Genomic DNA, 23381 nt, shown 5'->3' on the forward strand with positions numbered 1-23381 from the left:
TGGGGGCAGAGCTCTTCTTGACCTGCTGCTCACAAACTGGGAAGAATTAACAGGGGAAGCAAAAGTGGATGGGAACCTGGGAGGCAGTCACCATGAGATGGTCGAGTTCAGGATCCTGACACAAGGAGGAAAGGAAAGCAGCAAAATACGGACTCTGAACTTCAGAGAAGCAGACTTTGACTCCCTCAGGGAACTGATGGGAAAGATCCCCTGGGAGAATAACATGAGGGGAAAAGGAGTCCAGGAGAGCTGTCTGTATTTTAAAGAATCCTTATTGAGGTTACAGAGACAAACCATCTCGATGTGTAGAAAGAATAGTAAATATGGTAGGCGACCAGCTTGGCTTAACAGAGAAATCCTTGCTGATCTTAAACACAAAAAAGAGGCTTACAAGAAGGGGAAGATTGGACAAATGACCACGCATGAGTATATAAATATTGCTCAGGCATGCAGAAGTGAAATCAGGAGGGCCAAATCACACCTGGAGTAGCAGCTAGCGAGCGAAGTTAAGAGTAATAAGAAGGGTTTCTTCAGGTATTTTGGCAATGAGAAGAAAGCCAAGGAAACTGTGGGCCCATTACTAAATGAGAGAGGCAACCTAGTGACAGAGGATGTGGAAAAAGCTAACATACTCAATGCTTTTTTTGCCTCTGTCTTCACGAACAAGGTCAGCTCCCAGATGACTGCACTGGGCAGCACAGCATTCGGAGGAGGTCGCCAGCTCTCTGTGAAGAAAGAAGTGGTTCGGGACTATTTAGAAAAAGTGGACGTGCACAAGTCCATGGGGCGAGATGAGCTGCATCCGAGAGTGCTAAAGGAATTGACGGATGTGATTGCACAGCCATTGGCTATTATCTTTGAAAACTCGTGGCGACTGGGGGAAGTCCCGGAAGATTGGAAAAAGGCTAATGTAGTGCCCATCTTTAAAAAAGGGAAGAAGGAGGATCCTGGGAACTACAGGCCAGTCAGCCTCACCTCAGTCCCTGGAAAAATCATGGAGCATGTCCTCAAGGAATCAATTGTGAAGCACTTAGAGGAGAGGAAAGTGATCAGGAACAGTCAGCATGGATTCACCAAGGGAAAGTCATGCCTGACTAATCTAACTGCCTTCTCTGACGAGATAACTGGCTCTGTGGATGAGGGGAAAGCAGTGGACATGTTGTTCCTCGACTTTAGCAAAGCTTTTGACACGCCCTCCCACAGTATTCTTGCCAGCAAGTTAAAGAAGTATGGTCTGGATGAATGCACTATAAGGTGGATAGAAAGCTGGCTAGATTGTCGGGCTCAACGGGTAGTAATCAATGGCTCCATGTCTAGTTGGCGGCCGGTATCTAGCGGAGTGCCCCAAGGGTCGGTCCTGGGGCCGGTTTTGTTCAATATCTTCATTAATGATCTGGAGGATGGTGTGGATTGCACTCTCAGCAAATTTGTGGATGACACTAAACTGGGAGGAGTGGTAGATACTCTGGAGGGTAGGGATAGGATACAGAGGGCCCTAGACAAATTGGAGGACTGGGCCAAAAGAAATCTGAGGAGGTTCAACAAGGACAAGTGCAGAGTCCTGCACGTAGGACGGAAGAATCCAATGCACCGCTACAGGCTGGGGACCGAATGGCTAGGCAGCAGTTGTGCAGAGAAGGACCTAGGGGTGACAGTGGACGAGAAGCTGGATATGAGTCAACAGTGTGCCCTTGTTGCCAAGAAGGCTAATGGCATTTTGGGGTCTATAAGTAGGGGCATTGCAAGCAGATCGAGGGATGTGATCGTTCCCCTCTATTCGACATTGGTGAGGCCTCATCTGGAGTACTGTGTCCAGTTTTGGGCCCCACACTTCAAGAAGGATGTGGAGAAATTGGAGAGAGTCCAGCGAAGGCAACAAAAATGATTAGGGGACTGGAACACATGAGTTATGAGGAGAGGCTGAGGGAACTGGGATTGTTTAGTCTACGGAAGAGAAGAATGAAGGGGGATTTGATAGCTGCTTTTAACTACCTGAAAGGTGGATCCAAAGAGGATGGATCTAGACTATTCTCAGTGATAGCAGATGACAGGACAAGGAGTAATGGTCTCAAGTTGCAGTGGGGGAGATTTAGGTTGGATATTAGGAAAAACTTTTTCACTAGGAGGGTGGTGAAACACTGGAATGCATTACCTAGGGAAGTGGTGGAATCCCCTTTCTTAGAAGTTTCTAAGGTCAGGCATGACAAAGCCCTGGCTGGGATGATTTAGTTGGGGTTGGTCCTGCTCTGGGCAGGGGGTTGGTCTAGATACCTCCTGAGGGCCCTTCCAACCCTGATCTTCTATGATTCTATGACCCTCCTCCAGGAGTGACAGAGCCTGGCGTGTGCTGGAAGAAGCGGGGAGCTCTGGTGCCCACAGACCTGTCCTGGCAGCTTTCTCAGCAACAAAGAAATCAATTCTCCCTGCCCCTGAGCAACCCACCCACAGCTAATGGCAGCATTGGTGGGGGGTCCCAAGCTTTGCACCAACGTCCACATTTCAGACCTTCCTCTCATGGCACTTTCCATGTGAATTAGGACAAGCAAGCTGGGGAAGCTCCATGGGGTAATAGAAACCAGGGCTGCAGGGAAGGCTTGAACTCACAACCCCAGCAATAGTGTCCTTTGCACTAACCACTTGCACCACTGCAGGGCCTTCTTGGAAAGCGTTGGGAAGTAGGCCGTGATCGGTCTCTGTGGTTCGCACCTTTGCCTGGCAATTGAAAGGCTGCCGGTCCAAACCTCACTCAAGGTGTGGCTTTCCAGCAATGAGACTCAAGTCCATTTTAACAGGAAGAAAATCTCCTCTATTCTGGTTTAGCCCCATTTGACTCCTTCTGCCCGTCTTCTTCCTCCCCCATCGGTCCCTTTCCTTCCCCATTGGGGCCATGCAGAGGGGAGCCCCAGGCAGTCTCTGTCACCAAGAGGCTGTATCCCATAAGGGGAGGGAGGGGTTGCTGTAAAGCATTGATAATGGGTGGGGGAGGAGTGTGCGTGGTTAGGGGGAGAAAGGCTGGAGAACTAACAGTGGGGCCCAGAGAGATTCCCCCACAGACTGGGGAGATCCCCTACTGCCCACCATCACCCAGCTCTGGGAAGAACAACTTGGGATTGCTTGGGGAAGCCACCTTTAAAAACACAAGTGTTCCATGCTAGTTACATTTTTATAAGACCAAAGCCGCCTCAAACCCAGTGTCACAATCACTGGGACGACTTTGTCCTGACATTTTACCGGCCGCAGCCACAAAGCGAGTCAAATTACGGCTCCCGTTCGGCGTCAAGGCCCACAGACGAACCCAGAGGCTTTTCCTTCCTCAGGTTCTGTCGTCATTTCATTGCTGGCCTGTTCCGAGATTCATCGTTGTGCAAAGCAGGGTCAGGCCCTGAAACTGGGCGAGCCCAGAGCAGAGGCTGCCTTCATTTAACCTTCCAAAAACCAACCCGCCGAAAAGTGGATTAGCACCCATGCTCCTCCAGCCGCAGGGGAGACGCCTCATCTGGGCCCCTGGTGCCCGTGCTCCAGCAACATAAGACCACGGGGGCCTGGCACCACCAAAGTCCGGTGCCCGGTGTCTCCCCCAGCCCCGCCTGCTGCCCCCGGGCAATTTAAAAGGGCCTGGGAACCCCCACCGCCATCACCGGCAGCACAAGGGGGCTAAGGCGGCTTCCTGCCCACCCTCTCTCCGTGTAACCCTTCTGCCCGTCAGAGTTGGCAGCAACAAGGGCCGGGGTCAATATCTAGGGGATCCATTCCAATAACACAATGCAAACCGGCTCAAGCCCCCACCCAGTGACCTGGGACAAATATGTACCACCCCCGCTGGGCGCCTCCCAGAGGCAATCCTTCCCCTCTCGCAAGCACCTAGTCTGAGTGTAGCAAAAAGCCTTTTAATAACAGAGAGAAACAATGTGGCATTATGTTGGGGAAACAGCACCAACAGGATTCATAACACAACCCACGAGCAAAAAAAAAAAACCAACCCCAAGCAAATTGGGGCATGCCCTTTCCCTTTGGTTCTTGAGTCCAGCAACCCCAAATCACCCAAAGTCCCAGAAGTCCAATGACCCAAAAGTCTCTGTCCCTGGTCAGGGCAGCCCCAAACTTCAAAAGTTTATCTGCAGAGCTTTACCTCCCAACCTGGGTGGAGATGGGGGCGGGGGTAAAAGGCACATTACATGATCTGAAGCTGACTGCCCCACAGCTCCATAGGCCTCCGCACCACCAGCCGCCCCACGAACTGCTTCACTCAGCTCCTCTCCGCGGCCCACCAGCAGCTCCCGCCGTCCCATGAACTGCTCCGCGTCCCACCAGCAGCTCCCGCCGTCCCACAACTGCTCCACAATAGATCTTCAGGCTCCCCCACTACTTAACACAACGCTCAGTGATTTTGGCTCTTAGTCAGTTCAGCTCTTTGGTGAAGTCAGCTTGTAGTATAGAAGCCTCAGTGACGGTACACCATTAGCCCGAAGTGAGCTCAGCAGCCTGTAACTAGACTCCTAACAAAATCAAAAATAGCTCTGAGATTCCACAGGGGATAAAAAAGGAAGGGCAACTAGCATATAAGACCATCACCACGGGGCCCACGGCACCAAGCATAAATACTCATCCCCAACCTCTCTCAATTCACAGAGTTTTGGAACCCATGACCTTTGCCTAGCGATTGCTACTTAGTTGATGGTGAGTCCCTCCATCATAACAAAAGGCCAAGTACAGTTCCCAGCACAGTTCCCATAATCAGGGTAATAACAATTTATTCTTCCTGCCCCAATAACAGAGACACTGGGGATCCCACAGCAGCCAAAGTGACCATTTGGGCAGCTATGGCCTCGTTCTAGGTGGGGTGGGTGTGCCTATGCAAATGAGATCGGCCCCTGAAGTTCTTTTCCACAACTTGCCAGACCTCACCACCAGATGTCAGGGTGAGGCTCACCCTGACACTGCTTACACTCCGTGTGGCCTGCCAGTCTCGGAAGCGGCTGGCACGTCCCTGCAGCCCCGGGGGTGGGGGGATCTCCACACGCTGCCCCCGCCCCGAGGGCCGACTCTGCCATCTGTGGCAATGGGAAATGCTGGGGTGGTGTCCGTGGCCAGCGATAGGCAGAGACCCCCCACCTAGGAGCTGCTGCCAGAGGGGGGTGTGGGTCGCTTTTGGGAGATACCTGAGGTAAGAGCTGCACCCCTCACTCTCTCCCGCACCCCAAGCCCCAGCCCAGACCCCAACCCCCTGCACCCAAACTCCCTCACAGAGTCCACCCCCTGCACTCCCTCCTGCACCCTACCCCCATGCCCCAGCCCAGAGCCCACACGCCACACCCAAACTTCCTCCCAGAGCTTGCGCCCGCACCCCCTCCTGCACCCCAACCCAGATCCCGCACCCAAACTTCCTCCCACAGGCCTCCCCGCACACCTGCTCTCGCACCCCAACCCTCTTCCCCAGCCCAGAGCCCACCCCCTGCACCCAAACTCCCTCCCAGACCCCGACCTGCACCCTCTCCTACACCCCAAACCCCAACCCCAACCCAGAGCCCACACCCAAACTCCCTCCCAGAACCTGGCCACCCCACCCATTCCTGCACCCAACGCCCTGCCCCAGCCAAGACCCCACATATGTACAGAAACTGCCTCCCAGAGCCTGTACCCCTCACCCCCTCCCACACCCTAACCCCCTGCCCCAGCCCAGAGCCCGCACCACACACCCAATTCCCTCCCAGAGCGTGCCCCCACACCTGCTCCTGCACCCCAACCCCCTGCCCCAGCCCAGACCCCGCACCCTGCATTCCCTCCTGCACCCCAAACCCCTGCCGCAACCCACAGCCCACACCAAAACTCCCTCCCAGAGCCCAACCCCTTTCCCTCTCCCTCCCATACCCAAACTCCCTCCCAGAGCCTTAGGCAGATGTGGGGGGAGGTGGACGGGGAGGCAGGACTTGGTCCCATTCTGGAAACCACCAAAAATTGTAGAAACCTGCTGCCCCTGTCCAGCCCAACCTTCTGCGGGTGCCCCTCAGGCCCCACCCATGCAGGGTTTGAAGCTTGCATTGCTTAAATTCCAGGACGCTGGGGGACTTCAGCTCCCCTTTGTCCAGCGGGAACCTTCACCCCACTCCCAACCAGATTCTTCTCCATGGGATGACTGTCGGGGGGCTGGGCCCCTCTTTGTCTATTCTCTCTGGGACAGGCCAGGGTACCTAGAACTGGGGTATCTGAGCACCCAGGACCTTCTATGGAGATGCCCTTCCCCTTCCCCTTCTGTGGTCTGATCTGTCTTTGACTCCAGCCTGTTTTCTATCCATCGTCAGCACCATCCCAAGCCAGCTGCACCCGCCTCAAAAAGACAGTGTCCCCTGATGGGTGTAAATCACTGAGCTCTCTCCTCTCTGAGCACTGACTGCCCCTCCGTCTCCTTGCCCCTCAGTCTGGGCAGACGGGACCTTTCCCTCCAGGGCTGGAGGATTCCCCCTTCTCATCCGCTACTGTCCCAAGCCACCCCTTGGGTGGGAATCTTAAAAGGACCAAGGTGACTTAGGAGCAGAAACCCCCACAGACCTTCCGTGCAATGGGCACCTGCCACGCACTGAGCAGGACTGAAACTCCTGCAGGGATCTGCTATTTCCACCTGCCTGTAAAGTCCAGCTTTCCCCAGCACATTTACTGCAGTGCACTCGGGTCACTGTTTCCATGGCTGACAGCAAGGAATCGCTCCCAGTTTCCCTTCTATCTGCAGCACGATTAGCCTGTGTCGGTGGTTAATGAGGTGGATCTAGTTGTCAATGGTTATTCATTCCCCACCTGGACAATTCACACAGTCCCTTTCCTGCTCAAATCCCCAGCACCTCTGTGATCCCGGTAGCAGGGGTTGGGTTTTCCCTGAGGCCCTGAGATTCTCAGGGTCCTTTTTTCCCTCCACCTGGAGTGTACTCAGCTTTTCCCCCATCCCAGACACTCCATGAAATAACAACAAGCAGCGTAAAGAAAGCAGGGAGGGAACATCTCCCGGCCACGGCTGGAGGTGCCCAGGGCCCCCTGCTTCTCCATTGTTTCCATCGCAGAAGAGGAAGGTTCCTTGGAATTTGACACTCTGCTTTCCACAAGGGACAGAGAAAGATCTTGATGTTCCTGCGTCTGCACAAAGAAAATTGTCCTTCTGTGTGAAAGAGAGGCAGGAAATGGCCCCATGGTGGGACAATATCCCCAGGATTAAGAGCAAAGGACTCAGGCTGAGAACTGATTTAACTCCACTCATCTCATTTAACTCCTCTCATTAAGAAGTTGTCTTCCAGGGAGAGATAGCAAACTTGTGACATTAATCCAGACCCTGGGGGTTTGGGCTGCTTTAACTCTTGGAAAAAACATGAACTTGATTCAAGAAGGGAGAGAGGAGAAGCCTCAAGCTGCCTTTGGTCCAAGGCTGGTGTGTCCTGGACAGTGGGAAACATCCCTCACTGCTGCCAGGGGATAGGTGGCAACTGGTGACGTCCCAGGGCTGGGATGAAAGGGGAATGTTGCGTGGACTTTATCATACACGCCCCATCCTGCTTCTCAGAGCCCACAGGAAAGCATCTAGAGATGGGAGAGCCATTCCTCAACTGCATTCTCAGGAGAAGTCAGTAGCTATCCTTGAACAGACACTCAGGAGAGTAACCACGGCGGTTCTGCAGAGACATCTGGTTGCCAGAGGATCCATCTAGGTTAAGGAGTGCTGGGGGATCTGCAGTTTTTGCAGTGGGGAGGAGTCTCGAGGTCACACGTTGCGGGTAAGCTGGGACATTAGGGACTCCAGGATGTGAGGCTGGTTAAAATGGAACTGCACAAAAAACCTCCCCCTTTGCTCCCTGCTTTGCCCTGTCCCCGTTTCATGAAAATCTCCATCTCTACCCCGGCTCTAAGAAACCCCCTCTCTCCCTTGGGTATTTTCATGGTTTCTTCTTTTTTTCATGGTCTTTTTCAAAGATTTTTTGCCATCAAAATGATCAAGTACATTTAAAATGAGAAAAACAATCAAGCAACACATCTGCATCTCCTGCACCAGGCATGGCATCGTGTCTGACTTTTTCTCCCGAAAAGTCCAGGCAGGCAGCGTCTCCCCCACATTTACTGCACACCAGGCCCAGAACTGAGCTTCACTGGCAGCAGCGAGGGGGGACGGGTGGGCCTGAGCTGTCTGGGGATTATTTTAATCTATTTTTCGGAGGATGAAATCCATGCAGCTTCCACTTCTCCATCTCTCCCCAGGAAATAACGTGTCTGTGCCAAGGCACCCAAACCTTTTCACAAGAAGAAGTGAAATGAAACGGCCACACGATGGCATCAGAACCTAAGACATGAGAAGCCATGTTCTTGTTCAATGTGCATTGAAGCTGAACACAAGGGAGGTGTTTTTTCTTTGACTCCTAGCCCCCCCCCACACTCTAATCCACTCGACACCCCTTTCCTCCCACAGCCAGGAATAGAACCCAGGAGTCATGACTATTAGCCCCCCTAATCTAGCCCACTAGATCCTTCTCCCTGGGACAAAGGAGAAGCTCTGCGACCCTGTACTGTCCCTTTGCCTCCCTGCTTGTGCGGCACTTGAAACCCAATGGGGTTTCCTTGGGCAGTTTTCAATCTTGCTCCCAGGGAGGGTGTAATTTTAGGTGCAGGTTCCAAACAGCGCAATGAACCAGCCAGAAGGGGCAGGAGGTATCGGTGTAGGAGCTATTGAAATAATCTTAGCAACGTACGTCAGGGGAACCGTTATTAATGACGACAGGTTTCAGAGTAGCAGCCGTGTTAGTCTGTATCTGCAAAAAGGAAAGGAGGACTTGTGGCACCTTAGAGACTAAGCAATTTCTTTGAGCATAAGCTTTCGTGAGCTACAGCTCACTACATCGGATGCATTCTGTAGCTCACGAAAGCTTATGCACAAATAAATCGGTTAGCCTCTAAGGTGCCACAAGTCCTCCTGTTCTTTTTTTTCAGTTATTAAAGAAGTGTCAGTAAAAGGTCAGAATGGGATCGTCTCAGTGTCACAGTAGAGGGCTCTGTGATGGTTTTCAATTTGTCATCCCACCCTAGCCACCACCTAGCACAGGTTTGAACCTCTTCCTCTCTTAGCGTTGCTCGTTATCAGAGAAGGGGAGAGAGCGTGAGCCACAGAAACAGAGACCTAGTGACTGAAGGAAACATTTCTTTGCTCTTTGCTTGGCTCTGTCAGTTATTTGGGTACAAACTCACCCCCCCACCCACTGTCTCTGCTGGGCTCAATGGAAAGGAAGAGCTCAGCTGTCAATGGGACTTGGGGAGCTCGGGACATTACTGTGGCTTAACAGGGAAATCCTTGCTGATCTCAAATACAAAAAAGAAGCTTACAAGAAGTGGAAGATTGGACAAATGACCAGGGATGAGTATAAAAATATTGCTTGGGCATGCAGGAGTTAAATCAGGAAGGCCAAATCACACCTGGAGTTGTAGCTAGCAAGAGATGTTAAGAATAACAAGAAGGGTTTCTTCAGGTATGTTGGCAACAAGGAGAAAGCCAAGGAAAGTGTGGGCCCCTTACTGAATGAGGGAGGCACCCTAGTGACAGAGGATGTGAAAAAAGCTAATGTACTCAATGCTTTTTTTGCCTGTCTTTACGAACAAGCTCAGCTCCCAGACTGCTGCCCTGGGCAGCACAGCATGGGGAGGAGATGACCAGCCCTCTGTGGAGAAAGAAGTGGTTCGGGACTATTTAGAAAAGCTGGACGAGCACAAGTCCATGGGGCCGGATGCGTTGCACCCGAGAGGGCTAAAGGAGTTGGCGGATGTAATTGCGGAGCCATTGTCCAATATCTTTGAAAACTCATGGTGATCGGGGGAAGTCCCAGACGACTGGGGTGTATAAGTCCCATTTTGGGGTGTATAAGTAGGGGCATTGCCAGCAGATCGAGGGATGTGATCCTTCCCCTCAATTCGACACTGGTGAGGCCTCATCTGGAGTACTGTGTCCAGTTTTGGGCCGCACACTACAAGAAGGATGTGGAGAAATTGGAAAGAGTCCAGCGAAAGGCAACAAAAATGATTCGGGGTCTGGAACACATGCCTTATGAGGAGAGGCTGAGGGAACTGGGATTGTTTACTCTACAGAAGAGAAGAATGAGGGGGGATGTCATAGCTGCTTTGAACTAAATGAAGGTGGATCCAAAGAGGACGGATCTAGACTATTCTCAGTGACAGCAGATGACAGGACAAGGAGTAATGGTCAAGTTGCAGTGGGGGAGATTTAGGTTGGATATTAGGAAAAACTTTTTCACTAGGAGGGTGGTGAAACACTGGAATGGGTTACCTGGGGAGGTGGTGGAATCTCTTTCCTTAGAAGTTTTTAAGATCAGGCTTGACAAAGCCCTGGCTGGGATGATTTAGTTGGGGATTGGTCCTCCTCTGGGCAGGGGGTTGGACTAGATACCTCCTGAGGTCCCTTCCAACCCCGATATCCTAGGATTCTATGATCATTTGGCCAACAACATGCAGCAAAGCACCCAACTCAGTTGCATGAATGCTCTATAAATCACTCCTCAATTATACAGAGACACCAGCATATCTCCCCAGCTCTCAGCCTTGCACCTCAGAAATGTACCATCTTACACGGCTCACGGCCTTCTCTTGAAAAGTGTAAGCTCATTAATTAGTTCGCCACTTCATCAAAAATAAAGGGGACATGCACCAGCCTTTGTCATGTGAGCAACTTTCCCAAGCACTTTGGACAAACTCAGGAGTAAGTATAAAATAGTAAAATAAGTTTATTAACTACAGAAAGTTAGATTTTAACTGAGTATAAGTATTGGTCACAGAGATCAAAAGTGGTTACATAACAAATGAAAACAGACTCCCAGTCTAAACTCTAATTTGAATATACTAAGCAAGAATTGGATCAAACAGCTTTTCTCACCCACTGGTTGCTCCAGGCCATGTTGAGTTCTTAATACACAGACTGAATTCCCTCTCAGCCTGGGACCAATCTCCGCAGTTCAAATTCTGAGTCTTCCAGACAATCTTCCAGGTGTTGAGATTGGGGAAGAGACAGGCCACGTGGGGGTGTCTTTGACTCTCATACATATTTTTTCTCCAGCTGCTAGGTAGATACTTGCCGTGATGCTGGGGTTAGTTAGCCCCCAATATGGAGCAGCAGTTTGCCTCCTGCACCTTGTGGTAGGTGTGTCACAGCTCCTTCAACTTTGGCCCCGCACGGCAGTGTGTCCCTGTCATGGCCCCTTTCTATCATGCATCACGACCAAACCACAGACTCTGGACTCAGCATTCATGTATCCTGCAGTCTGAACTTGGAATCTGTTACATTCCCTCATTGGCTACCATCATTTAACCAACACGGAAGTGCTTCTTGTCCACCAAGGCAGCCAGTTTGGGACCCATAGGCATGGCATGGCTCTGAAGGAATCAGCTGTTTCTCTCTGTGCTTCAGGAAACTTGGGATCCAAATGGTAAAAGACAGTTGTTCCCAGTTTCATCATGGCATCCCTTAGAAGTGTGAGCAATTCTAAAAACAGTTTACCTTGGCCACAGGTCACCATAGCGTCCATGTCTGGGGTGAAAATCAACCACTAAAACCTCTCATTTCTACCTGAGTTCTTGTCAAATCTTTGACCTTAGTTGTAGCAATTTTACACGGCTCTGGCGTAGAATTCTTCACCAACCACACAACATACCAGTAGCGATACTGAGGTATACCTCCCCCAAATATGCCCTTTTGTTTCTTTAATCTGGTGGCACAGATTTAAATAAGGGACTAAATTCAGGTGCGGCTTAGAATCCCTCTAAGACACCAAATGTCAGGTATCTACTCAAAATGGGTGTCTTTCTGCAGCTCTATCACATTCCTCATGGATGTCATTTCCTACACATTGACAGCATCTCCCAGGAGGGAGCTGAACAGAAATGTCACTTCCATTTTTCCCATCTCTACCTAGGAAGGGATTGCATTTCCCAAATAAGAGGCAACATGCACCTGATTAGGAAGGGAAGATCTTCAGGAGCAACCTCCTGCAGGGCATGGGCCACAACTGCTTTGGGAGGCAAATGAATGGGTCTTTTGCTTAGTTCCAAATCATTTACTAGAGAATCCTCTTCCCAGCCCCTTCGGGAAATATTGACCTTACCAACTGAAGAACAGGGGGATAGAGAGGGTGATGGAGAATCCCTCTGATTTACCCTATGTTCTTCTGTTGTTACAGAGGGGAAAAGACATTTTTCCCTATCCCTTCCCTATTCCTGCTCTTTGTTATACTTCAATATATTTTAAGGGAGGAAAACGGGAGTAAAAATATCTGCCTTCAGGAAAACCTGAAGCAACAGCGCTCTGATGAACTGTGACAACTGGGAATGAAACAATATGATCCTGGTGGGGGAACTTGATGACTAACAATTGTTTTTAAATGGGGGAACAGTATAACTGTGATGCTCAGGCTTTGTTTAGACTAGGACATGTGATGGAGTTTAGGTCAGGTCAAGGGGAAAGGTAATGCCAACCACTGCACCTCGGCTGCATCTGCACGACAACTGTAATTGTCTTTTAACACCAAGATCACTCACTTGAGCAGCCAACGCCATGTACAGTCCTAGTGGATGTACGGCACGGGTAGTTTTTGCCTCAGTGTAGCTTGTTGGGAACAAACCTCTCTCTCCCCCACCTGGAGCTGATGAACATTCCTGGCTGGAGGGACACACGCTCCTTTGACCCAAAAGGAAAGGAGTTGATAGAAAACATCACAGGACTGACCCCAAAGAAGGGTGAGCTGCAAAAGGCAGGAGCAGGCAACTCATCTGGGGGAGCTGAGTAACCACGGTGAAGATGGGGCACAGATCACTAAGTGGGAATTAGCAAATGTGATTGAAAAGAAAAAAATACCTTTGGCCAGCCCTAGTCAAGGCATTTGTTACAGATCACTCCCATGTGGATTTTCTGATGTCTAATAAGGGTTGAGCTCCGATTGAAGCGTTTCCCACACTCAGAGCATCCATAAGGCTTCTCACCTGTGTGGATTCTTCTATGTGTGGTCAGTACAGAGCTCCGATTAAAGCTTTTCCCGCACTCAGAGCACATGTAGGGGGTCTCTCCTGTGTGCGTTCTCTGATGTGTGATTAGGGTAGAGCTCTGACTGAAGCTTTTCCCGCACTCAGAGCATCTGTAGGGCCTCTCTCCTGTGTGGATTCGCTGATGTGTGATAAGGGTTGAGATTTGATTGAAGTGTTTCCCACACTCAGGGCATCCATAAGGTTTCTCACCCGTGTGGATTTTCCAATGTGTAATAAGGTGTGAGCTCTGCTTGAAGTGTTTCCCACACTCAGGGCAGCCATAAGGTTTCTCACCCGTGTGGATTCTCTTATGTGCAATGAGATGCGAGCTCTGCTTGAAGCATTTCCCACACACACAGCATGCGTAAGGTTTCTCACCCGTGTGGATTCTCTGATGTGTGAGAAGGTCCGAGCTCCCTTTGAAGCTTTTCCCACACTCGAGGCATGTGTAGCATGTTCCTTCCAAGTTCATTCTCTCACGTGTAATAAGGTCTGACTGGCTACCGAAGTTTTCCTCTGGCCTCTGCTGACTCTCACAGGCTTTTGTTTTTTCTGGGCGTGCACAGCTCCCAGAATCATTCCCTTTGGACCTTCCTGACAACATCCCATGGGCTTCTACTCGCTCAGCATCTTCCTGCTGGGGTTCCTCCTCGTTTTCACTCACCATCCCAACACCTGACGGGAGACCGAGAGAATCCAGACGTAAGTCTCTGCCTTCGCCAGAGAGAAAGGAAATCTCAGAGAGAAGAATGGAAAAAGGGATGAAGGAACCAAAATGTGTACAGGACAGATCAAACCTATCAGGAGCTGATTTTCCCTTCAACCTTCCCCAGAGGAGAGAAAGGAAGGGATCAGTTCTGGGTCCGTATCTCAGACGAAATCTCAGGGGACAGTGAGATTGGGGAGGGACCTGCTGCCAGTTGTCAATCAGGATAGGTGGGAAGCCATGAGTGACCCCTGCCTAACGATTCTACATCTGCAGGGAACAATCCTAAACTTGGAGAGCTCACAAGGTCTTTGTAGGGCAGCCCAAATGTTTCCTGTATTCACCAACAGTTTTGGGGTTGGTTTAACCAATGCCTCACCTATGAAGGCAGCTCTCAGGAGCACTTTTTTCTTAGAGCCATGAAGGTCTGGGACCCACGGCTCCTCCCCTCGTTCCAGCTGCGAGATCACATCAGTTCTGGAAACTGGAAACCCTGCTCAAGGCAAAGAAAACAAGGGAGGTCAGTGGAATTTGTGGGATACTTGTCACAAAGAATATTCCATGCTTTTAAGCCCAGCTCACTTTTAAGTAGTAACGTCCCAAGGCCGGCTTCCTTGGCTCAAAGTGCCAGGAGATGATTATTATCAATCATATTCATTACCTTAGTGCCTAAGGGCCAACTAACAGTGGGTCCTCATTTTGCTAGGCACAGTACAAACTGAGAAGCATTGATGGCCTGTGTCCTGAAGAAGTTTCAATCTAAATAGACAAGGCAGACACAGAATGGGGGAAGGGGTAGAACCCACCAGCAGAGTGAACTCCGTGAAGGCAAAGTGGCAGATCTGATTAACACAGGCCTAGATCTTGAGACTATCGCATTTAATGTTACAACCAGGGCCAGTGTTTTCCGGAAATTGTCGCTAGGACTGCATTTTTTTCCCAAAATTACTCTTTGTTTCTGGAATCACCGTTAATATCTGGAATTGCTGATCAGAGGGTGGGTGGGGCATGCAGGGTCACAATCCCCCAGATTTGTCCCGGGAGACACCTGTCTCCTCTCCAGGGCACAGGCTGGCTGCGGTTGAGACTTGATGCCAATTTCTTCCCTCCTCATACAAGTCTGGGATCAGCAGTGGGACGCCAGGCTCTCTCATCATGCTGCAGAGAGGACGGCACTCACAGCTGCTCGCGGCCGTGTCCACAGCACCTCTCCCCTGCTCATCTGCCCTGTACACAACTGGTTCATGCCCCGTCTCTCCAGCGCACAGCTGGCTTTAGGCTCTCAATACCCAGTATCTGAGCCCCACCGCCCCCACACAGCCGGCTCCTGTCCCCTCCCCCCAAGGCACTTTCAGGCTTTAAAGGATTAGATATTGCTCACGTTTCTCAATTACTCTCTTTTCATTGCCTGCAAACTCTTGCCCTAATTATGACTGTTATCTGTATATCGAAGCCAGCCCTTGAAAGCATGAATTCTTCACAGACTATGATGCCGAGATGCGCCACATGATACTAGGAAGGGCTGCGGGATGGGTTTCCTGTGCAAGCTGGTATCACTACAGGGTGATGAATGCCAGATCTCAAGGCTGGTTATGCAGAGCTCCACCTTTTGAAGCTTTACCCAACGCAGAAAGGGGTAGGGACGGATTTCCCCTCATTCAGGAGATTGAAGATGACAGACTTTTGGGGGATAAAGAGCTGAGTTTGAGCTGACTGAGGGGGGTCTTTCTGGGCTACAAACTCACAGGACCTGATAACCACCAGGAGGTAACCCTTTAAGAAAGGTTTTAATACACTTTGGAACCCATCAGGGATTCCCATGAGGACCGCTGAGGGAATGAAGGGAAACACGCATTTGGATGCTCTTCTTCTTTTATGAGAACGGGAACAGGAAGGGCAGGGATATCACTGAATGCAGGATCTCAGCAGTACTAGGTGTCAGGATAGAACCATATTGCAGCCCATTGGAAAACACAATCCCAACTACACATATAAAATGATGGGCTCTAAATGAGCTGTTTCCACTCAACAGAGGGATCTTGTAGTCACTGGGCACAGTTCTCTGAAAACATCAACTCAGTGTGCCACGGCAGTCAAAAAGCAAAGAGAATGTTGGGAATCATTCTGAAATGGATAGATAAGAAGACAGAAAATATCATATCGCCTCCATATAAACCCATGGTACACCCACATCTCGAATACTGCCTGCAGATGTGGTTGCCCCATCTCAAAAAAAGATATATTGGAATTGGAAAAGGTTCAGAAAAGGGCAACCCAAATGATTACAGGTATGAAACTCTTCTGTACGGGGAAAGATTAAAAAGACCGGGACTATTCAGCTTGGAAAAGAGACAAAGGGGGGATAAGAGAGAGGTCTATAAAATCAAAACTGCCGTGGAGAAAGTAAATAAGGACGTGTCATTTACTCCTTCTCAGAACACAAGGACTAGGAATCACCCAATCAAATTAATAGGCAGCAGGTTTATAAGAAACAAAAGGAAGTATTTCTTCACACAATGCACAGTCAACCTGGGGAACTCCTTGCCAGAGGACGTTGTGAAGGCCAAGATTATAATAGGGTTACAAAAAAAAAACCAAAAAACACCATGAGAAATCTATTGAGGACAGGTCCGTGAATGGTTATTAGCCAGGATGGGCAGGAATGGTGTCCCTAACTTCTGTTTGTCATAAGCTGTGAATGGGTGACAGGAGATGAATCACTCCATGATTCCCTGTTCTGTTCATTCCCTCTGGGACACCCGGCGCTGGTCACTGTCGGAAGACAGGACACTGGGCCAGATGGACCTTTGGTCTGTCCCAGTGTGGCCATTCTTAAATACTAGGGAATCTAATGAGTCCAGTGCAATGGGAGGGAGTAGGAAAATCCCTGGGTGTGGAGAACACTGGGAAATTAGAAACTATCATTCAGAAAAAACAGACTCTAAATAGTCTAGAAAAGCAGAATGTGAAAAATAAGAATCGGGGTCATGTGACTTCAGGAATGAGGGACTCAAAAAACCAAGTCTGCAGAGAAGAGAGATTGTGGCTATTGCACATGGGGATGGGGGGAGCAACTCTCCAGGTCTCAAGGATTTTCACCAGCAACCGAGGCCATTGTCCCATGCACGGGGCAATCCGGAGCAATAAGGAGTTGTGTCATCTGTAATCCTGGCTAAGTTTCAATGCTCTGCTGCTGGAGCTCCCTTGTCTGGATTCCCCCAGCCACCATTCAAGGTCTGTGTGATCAGTAACCCTGGACCAGCCGCTCTGACCCCAGCAGCCTGTTTCTTACACCCCAAGCACATTCTGGTCTGGGTGGAGAAGGCTCAGGGTTTGAGAGAAGGCCAGGGGTAGGAAGCTTCTGTTCGTTATGCTGGACCTAACCCCCCGTTTTACTTGTGCAAACAGGAGATATTTCACACTGTGCGATTCTGCTCCTGTGCTCTCTTCCCACAGCGTTCAGCAGCAGGGGAGGGTCTCTGGTCGTGTGTGTGTCACTGGCATGCTGGGGTGATGCTGGAACAGGACAGAGCAGAGGTGGCATTGTGGGGGTGGCGTGAACCTCATCTCTTCCGTTCCCCTTCCAAGAACCGAGGGAACAGGAACCCTTACCCAGCGAGGTCACATTCTCACAGGTCTCCTGCATGACGTCTCTGGAGAGGGCTCTCTGAGCGGGGTCCAGCAGAGCCCCCTCTTCCCTGGTGAAATACACAGCCAGCTCCTCGAAGGTCACCGGCCCCTGAAAGAGCAAGAGCCCCCCACTCAGGACCTGCTGCCCCACTCACGGCCCCACTATTCGTGGGGGAGAGGAGCCAATCAAACGGAAACTCTGGGTAGACCGCAGTCAACAGAGTCCCACCCCCACCCCGCTCAGAGCACCCAGGAAACACCAGGGTGAGGGGGCGAAGAGACACCCCTCCTCTCTCCCAGCAGATCCATCACACACCTACTAGCCACAGACTGATACCGGAGATGCTGCCCCGAGCTGGGTCGAGGGAGAGATCTCTTGTAGGAAGCCCAACACCCTCCTCCTTGTGAAAAGAAAAGGAGGACTTGTGGCACCTTAGAGACTATCCAATTTATTTGAGCATAAGCTTTCGTGAGCTACAGCTCACTTCATTGGATGCAAACTGTGGAAAGTTGAGAAGATCTTTTTATATACACACAAATCATGAAAAAAATACCTCCTCCCACCCCACTCTCCTGCTGGTAATAGCTTATCTAAAGTGATCACTTTCCTTACAATGTGTATGATAATCAAGGTGGCCCATTTCCAGCATAAATCCAGGGTTTAACAAGAACGTCGGGGGGGGGGGCAGGAAAAAACAAGGGGAAATGGGTTACCTTGCACAATGACTTAGCCACTCCTAGAGCTGGATATGAAGCAGGGGAATCTCCCCTCAGCCTGACTGGTGGCTTCCCCCTTCGTATTTCAAGGCACACGCTCGTTAGTTGGGTCAGGCTCCAGCACTAGGAGTCTGGTCCTTTTTCCCAGGCCCATCTAGGTAGGTTATTTTCTGTTCACCAGATTGGAGCATTTCCACCTCCGAACCTCATGGGTCTCTTCCTAGAATCTAGGCCATTTATTAAACAACTCCCAGCAGGTCTGCCACCCCCTGGCCTCCTCCCTTTCTCCACCCTGTGCATTTCCTGCCCCGCTCCAACCTCCAAACCAGACGGTGCAAACCTTCCCCTCTCCCGTGTATTTGCTGTCCCTCTCCCTCCTGCAGGAACAGATCAGAACCCCCTCAATAATCCCTACCTGAGCTGGCTCCTCTGCAGCCATGTCGCTCCCTTGTCCCATGGGAGGACGGGATGAACCGGAAAGAAACATGAGCGTCGTTCTGCAACCTGGCCGGGCAAGAAGGGCTGTTGTGGAAGTTTAGGAACGGGCATTAGTTCATTTCACATCACGCTTCCCCCAGGCTCTTTCCTTGCAGAGCGAGATCCGAGATTCTGCCGTGCTGAGAAAATGCTCAATCTCTGGATTACAGCAGAGACCTGGCCCCTCCTGCCAGGCTAAGCCCACAGACACACTTTTAACCTCCTTTCTCCCTCCCGCATCCCAAAACAAAGTCTCTGAACGCAATCCTAGAAAAAAGCAGAACCAAAGGAGTCCCTTTCGAGGATTCCCTCTGACACTGACCCCACGGCAGCCACACCCCAGCAGGAGGGACATGGAGTCAGGAACTGGGTTTTCCTCTCTCTCATCCTCCTCTTGTCCACAGGAAAGTGATTCTCCCCACAGTGCAGTAATACATCTGTCTGGGCAGATGAGAGAGCTGGAAATCTCTTTCAAAACTCTTTTATCCCACGTACCCTGTCAGTCTCTCTATCTCCTTTTCCCTGTGCCCTCTCCATGCCTGTCTGCTAGGAAACTCTCATTCCTGGGTTGTTTGCTCCCCCATGGCTGGATTTGCTCCTGCAAATGGCAGGAGAAATGGGGTGGGGGGCTGTTTGTGGAGAGTCATTTTATAGTCCTTCACTGCCTGCCTGGGATTTCCCCATTGCCTGCCTAGGACCCCCACCTGCCCTCCACCAGGATCTGCCAGGCCATTTGCCTGGGACCCCCTCCACCTCCCAGCAGGACCCCCTGACGCTTTACAGGAGGACCCCTCACTCTGTGCCAGGGACCGCCCCACCACAGCGCTGTGCACTGGGCATGGCAATGGTCCCAGGAGCCAGCTGGGCAATCCCAGACAGAGCCCCTGGCACAGCACCAGGCAGCGTCTAATGCCCTGCCCCACCTGCCCAAGAGACCCCCACCACCACTGGTCTGCAGCCAACAGGCCCCCAGCAATACCCACCTCCAGGACCCATAGCCTTAGGGCTGGGCACATCAGAACTACCCCCTGAAACCCCAAACCCTCCAGAAACCACCAACCTGACTAGGGTCCCTCCTGCCCAGCCACCCAGAGGCTTTCCCCTACCACAATGCCCCTTCAGCTCCCGCTGCAATCTCCCCACACAGACATGCACCCCCCCAGCAACAGTGTTCCCTCACAGTGTCTGACAAGTGGACAGAAAGTTATCACCACCCCCTGCTGGCCAGTCACACAGGTAGAGGGAGCCTGGGGGGACGCCTCTTTAACAGGAGAAGGGAAGCCATGGAGGGCCAAAATAAGTAAGTCATTTCCATACTCTGTCATTAGCAAATAATGGCCACCGTGGATCCACCCCAGAGTTGGCTACAGCTTTGCACTGCGGGAAGCCCCCCCTAACGGAGACCCTTTGTCATGGGGTTTGGGATACTTCTGGACCCACGCTGCACTCAGAGGGACCTCCTCATCCCGTGCCAGCTGGAGAAAAGAAAAGGGTCCAGCCAACTCTCCTGTTACCAACTGGGAACTACCCATCCCCCAAACAGGGGGGGCCCCTGGCTTTGATGGGTATTGAATATATGGCTAGTCTCTTTTATCAGCAAACATTTTTAACAGAGAGAAAGGAGGGAACAAATGATTCTCAAAGGAGAGGGAAAGATGATCATTGTTGCAGGGGGGTTCATTTCCCAACCAGGATGGAGAAGGACTCAGGGCGACGTTCTGGTTAAACGTGGATTTATGCTGGAAATGGCCCACCTTGATTATCATGCACATTGTAGGGAGAGTGGTCGCTTTGGATAAGCTATTACCAGCAGGAGAGTGAGTTTGCTTGCGGGGCGGGGCGGGGCGGAGGGTGAGAAAACCTGCATTTGTACTGGAAGTGGCCCAACTTGATGATCACTTTGGATAAGATATTACCAGCAGGAGAGTGGGGTGGGAGGGGGTATTGTTTCATGGTCTCTGTGTATATAATGTCTTCTGCAGTTTCCACGGTATGCATCCGATGAAGTGAGCTGTAGCTCACGAAAGCTCATGCTCAAATAAATTTGTTAGTCTCTAAGGGCCACAAGTACCCCTAAACTTTTTTATGAATCTGTGAGACCTACAGAGAAAACGTATCACAAACTACGCAACTGAGAACATGGGATAAACGACAAGACTGGGGGGGATTTTATGTGGCTATTAAAGAACGAACTGGAAAAGGGGGACCGTTTGTCATATAAAATCCAGCCTATCCAGCACATAAACAGAAAGTGATGGTCCCCCCCCCCACTGCCCCCGTTCACCTGGGCAGCAGGGAGCCCTGTGAGGGGCTGACTGGAGGGGGCGGGGGGGAGCTGGAGGGCTCCCTGGGGGAGGGGAGGGGGCGGTAGTGGGGGATCGGCAGGTGGGGGGCAGGTCGGGGCTGGGGGCAACGGTGCTGCAGTTGGGGGGCAGCAAGTGGGACTCGGAAGCCGGGATCGGGGGCAGCCCCATGGGGGACACGTCCCCTCTCTTCCCCGCCCCGGCAGAGACCCAGCGTCTCCTCCCACCCCCACACCGGGGCAGCCAGGTTGGGGGATGGCTCCGGGCTCCAACTTCCCACCGACAGCGGGACAAATCGCTGAGGATAAAACAGGGGGGGGGAAGGGAAATCCGCCCCCCCCCCACGGGAGGGGTGTTTCAATGGTCATGTGAGGAGGAGGGAGAGACGGGGGGGGGAATCAGGGGAGACGAGAGAGCGGATCAATGGGGGTGGGGTGGGGGGGAGTTTACAACCACGTGGGAGCTACCGAAAAGGAAAAGGGGAAAACTGGGGGGCATTCGTGCCCGCGGGGGGGGGGAAGGGGATCCAATTAACTCCCCCGCCGCCCCCCACTTCCCCCCCGGGAATTTCCTGGCTGCACAGAGAGAGTTCAACCCCCACCCCCCCCCCAACTCCGGCTTCTCCCCCCAACACCCCCCAAAGGACCCCGCCCGCCGGGCCCCAGTCTCTGCCCCCCCCAATCCCAGCCGTGCCGGGGGCAGAGAGTCACTTTCCTGCCCCCCCACCAGCGCTTCCCCCCCCCCCCGCGGGGTCTCCCACTCACCGGGTCGGGGGCGGGCAGAGCCAGGGGCTGGTCCCAGCTGGAGAAAGCCCCCCCGGGCCGGGCACGGGGGGTTAATGACAGGCCCCCCCAGCACAGACCCCAGAGGGGAGCCGCAGCTGCTCCTCCGAGAGACCCGACACGAGGCAGCGCCTGGGGGCGGGGCCTGGAGGAGACGGGGGGGGCAGCGCAAGGGGGCGCGGCCTGAAGCAGGCCGGGGGCGGGGCAGCGTAAGGGGGCGGGGCAGCGTCTGGGGGCGGGGCTTGGAGCAGACCAGGCGCTGCCTCGTGTCGGATCTGTAGGAGGAGCACCTGCGGCTCCCTTCCGGGGTCTGTGTGGGGTGGGGCTTGTCATTAACCCCCCCGTGCCCGGCCGGGGGGGGGCTTTGTCCAGCTGGGACCCGCCCCGGTGAGTGGGAGACCCCGCGGGGGGAGCGCTGGGCGGGGGAGGGCAGGAAAGTGACTCTCTGCCCCCCACCTGCCCATCCCCCACTGCCGCTCCCCCTCCCCGCCCCCAGGGAGCCCTCCAGCTCCCCCCCGCGCCCCCTTCAGTCAGCCCCTCAGAGGGCTCGCTGCTGCCCAAGTGAACGGGGGCCGTGGGCGGGGGGACAATCACTCTCTGTTTATGTATTGGACAGGCTGGATTTTATATCACAAACGGTCCCCCTTTTCCAGCTCGTTCTTTAATAGCCACATAAAAGCCCCCCCGGTCTTGGCGTTTATCCCATGTTCTCAGTTGCGTAGTTTGTGACACGTTTTCTCTGTACGTCTCAAAGATTGATAAAAAAGTTTGCCCCACTTTTACTCTAGTTATCTACTTCTAATTGAATATGCCCCTGAGAGCTTTCCCTGTCTCTGTAATTATAAATTACGACGAAAATCTCAGATTTACACCTTTTCTCAGATTCCTGAATATAGATCTAAAACGTTTGCCAACGTTGCCCATTTCCGCTCTATTTATTGACCAAATAGTGGTGGGAAATACGCTCAGCTTTTACCTCCTATCAACAACTGCTATAAAATCCCTCTCATTTTGTGCAGCTGGGGGCCTGTTGGCTGCAGACCAGTGGTGGTGGGGGTCTCTTGGGCAGGTGGGGCAGGGGATTAGACGCTGCCTGGTGCTGTGCCAGGGGCTCTGTCTGGGATTGCCCAGCTGGCTCCTGGGACCATTGCCATGCCCAGTGCACAGAAGTGTGCTGGGGCGGTCCCTGGCGCAGAGTGAGGGGTCCTCCTGTAAAGTGTCAGGGGGTCCTGCAGGTTAGAGGAGGGGGTCCCAGGCAAATGGCCTGGCAGATCCTGGTGGAGGGCAGGTGGGGGTCATAGGCAGGCAATGGAGAAATCCCAGGCAGGCAGTGAAGGAGTAAAAATAACTGTACACAAACAGCCCCCCACCCCATTTCTCCTGCCATTTGCAGGAGCAAATCCAGCCATGGGGGAGCAAACAACCCAGGAATGAGAGTTTCCTAGCAGACAGGCATGGAGAGGGCCCAGGGAAAAGGAGATAGAGAGACTGACAGGGTCCGTGGGATAAAAGAGTTTTGAAAGAGATTTCCAGCTCTCTCATCTGCCCAGACAGATGTATTACTGCACTGTGGGGAGAATCACTTTCCTGTGGACAAGAGGAGGATGAGAGAGAGGAAAACCCAGTTCCTGACTCCATGTCCCTCCTGCTGGGGTGTGGCTGCCTGGGGGAAGCGTGATGTGAAATGAACTAATGCCCGTTCCTAAACTTCCACAACAG

At 52.1% G+C, this 23381-nt stretch overlaps 1 protein-coding gene across 1 annotated transcript in view; it reads right to left on the reverse strand.

The window, feature by feature from the left end:
* Window positions 1-23381, reverse strand: part of LOC144258216 (uncharacterized) — a 970182-nt gene that overhangs the window by 20217 nt on the left and 926584 nt on the right. The window contains exons 8-9 of the mRNA XM_077806620.1: window positions 12920-13493; window positions 3296-3308 (exon numbers count right to left, since the gene is read on the reverse strand). Of these exons, the coding sequence (XP_077662746.1) occupies window positions 3296-3308; window positions 12920-13493 (587 nt within the window). The remainder of the gene's footprint in view (window positions 1-3295; window positions 3309-12919; window positions 13494-23381) is intronic.

Source organism: Eretmochelys imbricata, chromosome 28 (assembly GCF_965152235.1).
Source record: "Eretmochelys imbricata isolate rEreImb1 chromosome 28, rEreImb1.hap1, whole genome shotgun sequence".
NCBI lineage: Eukaryota > Metazoa > Chordata > Testudines > Cheloniidae > Eretmochelys > Eretmochelys imbricata.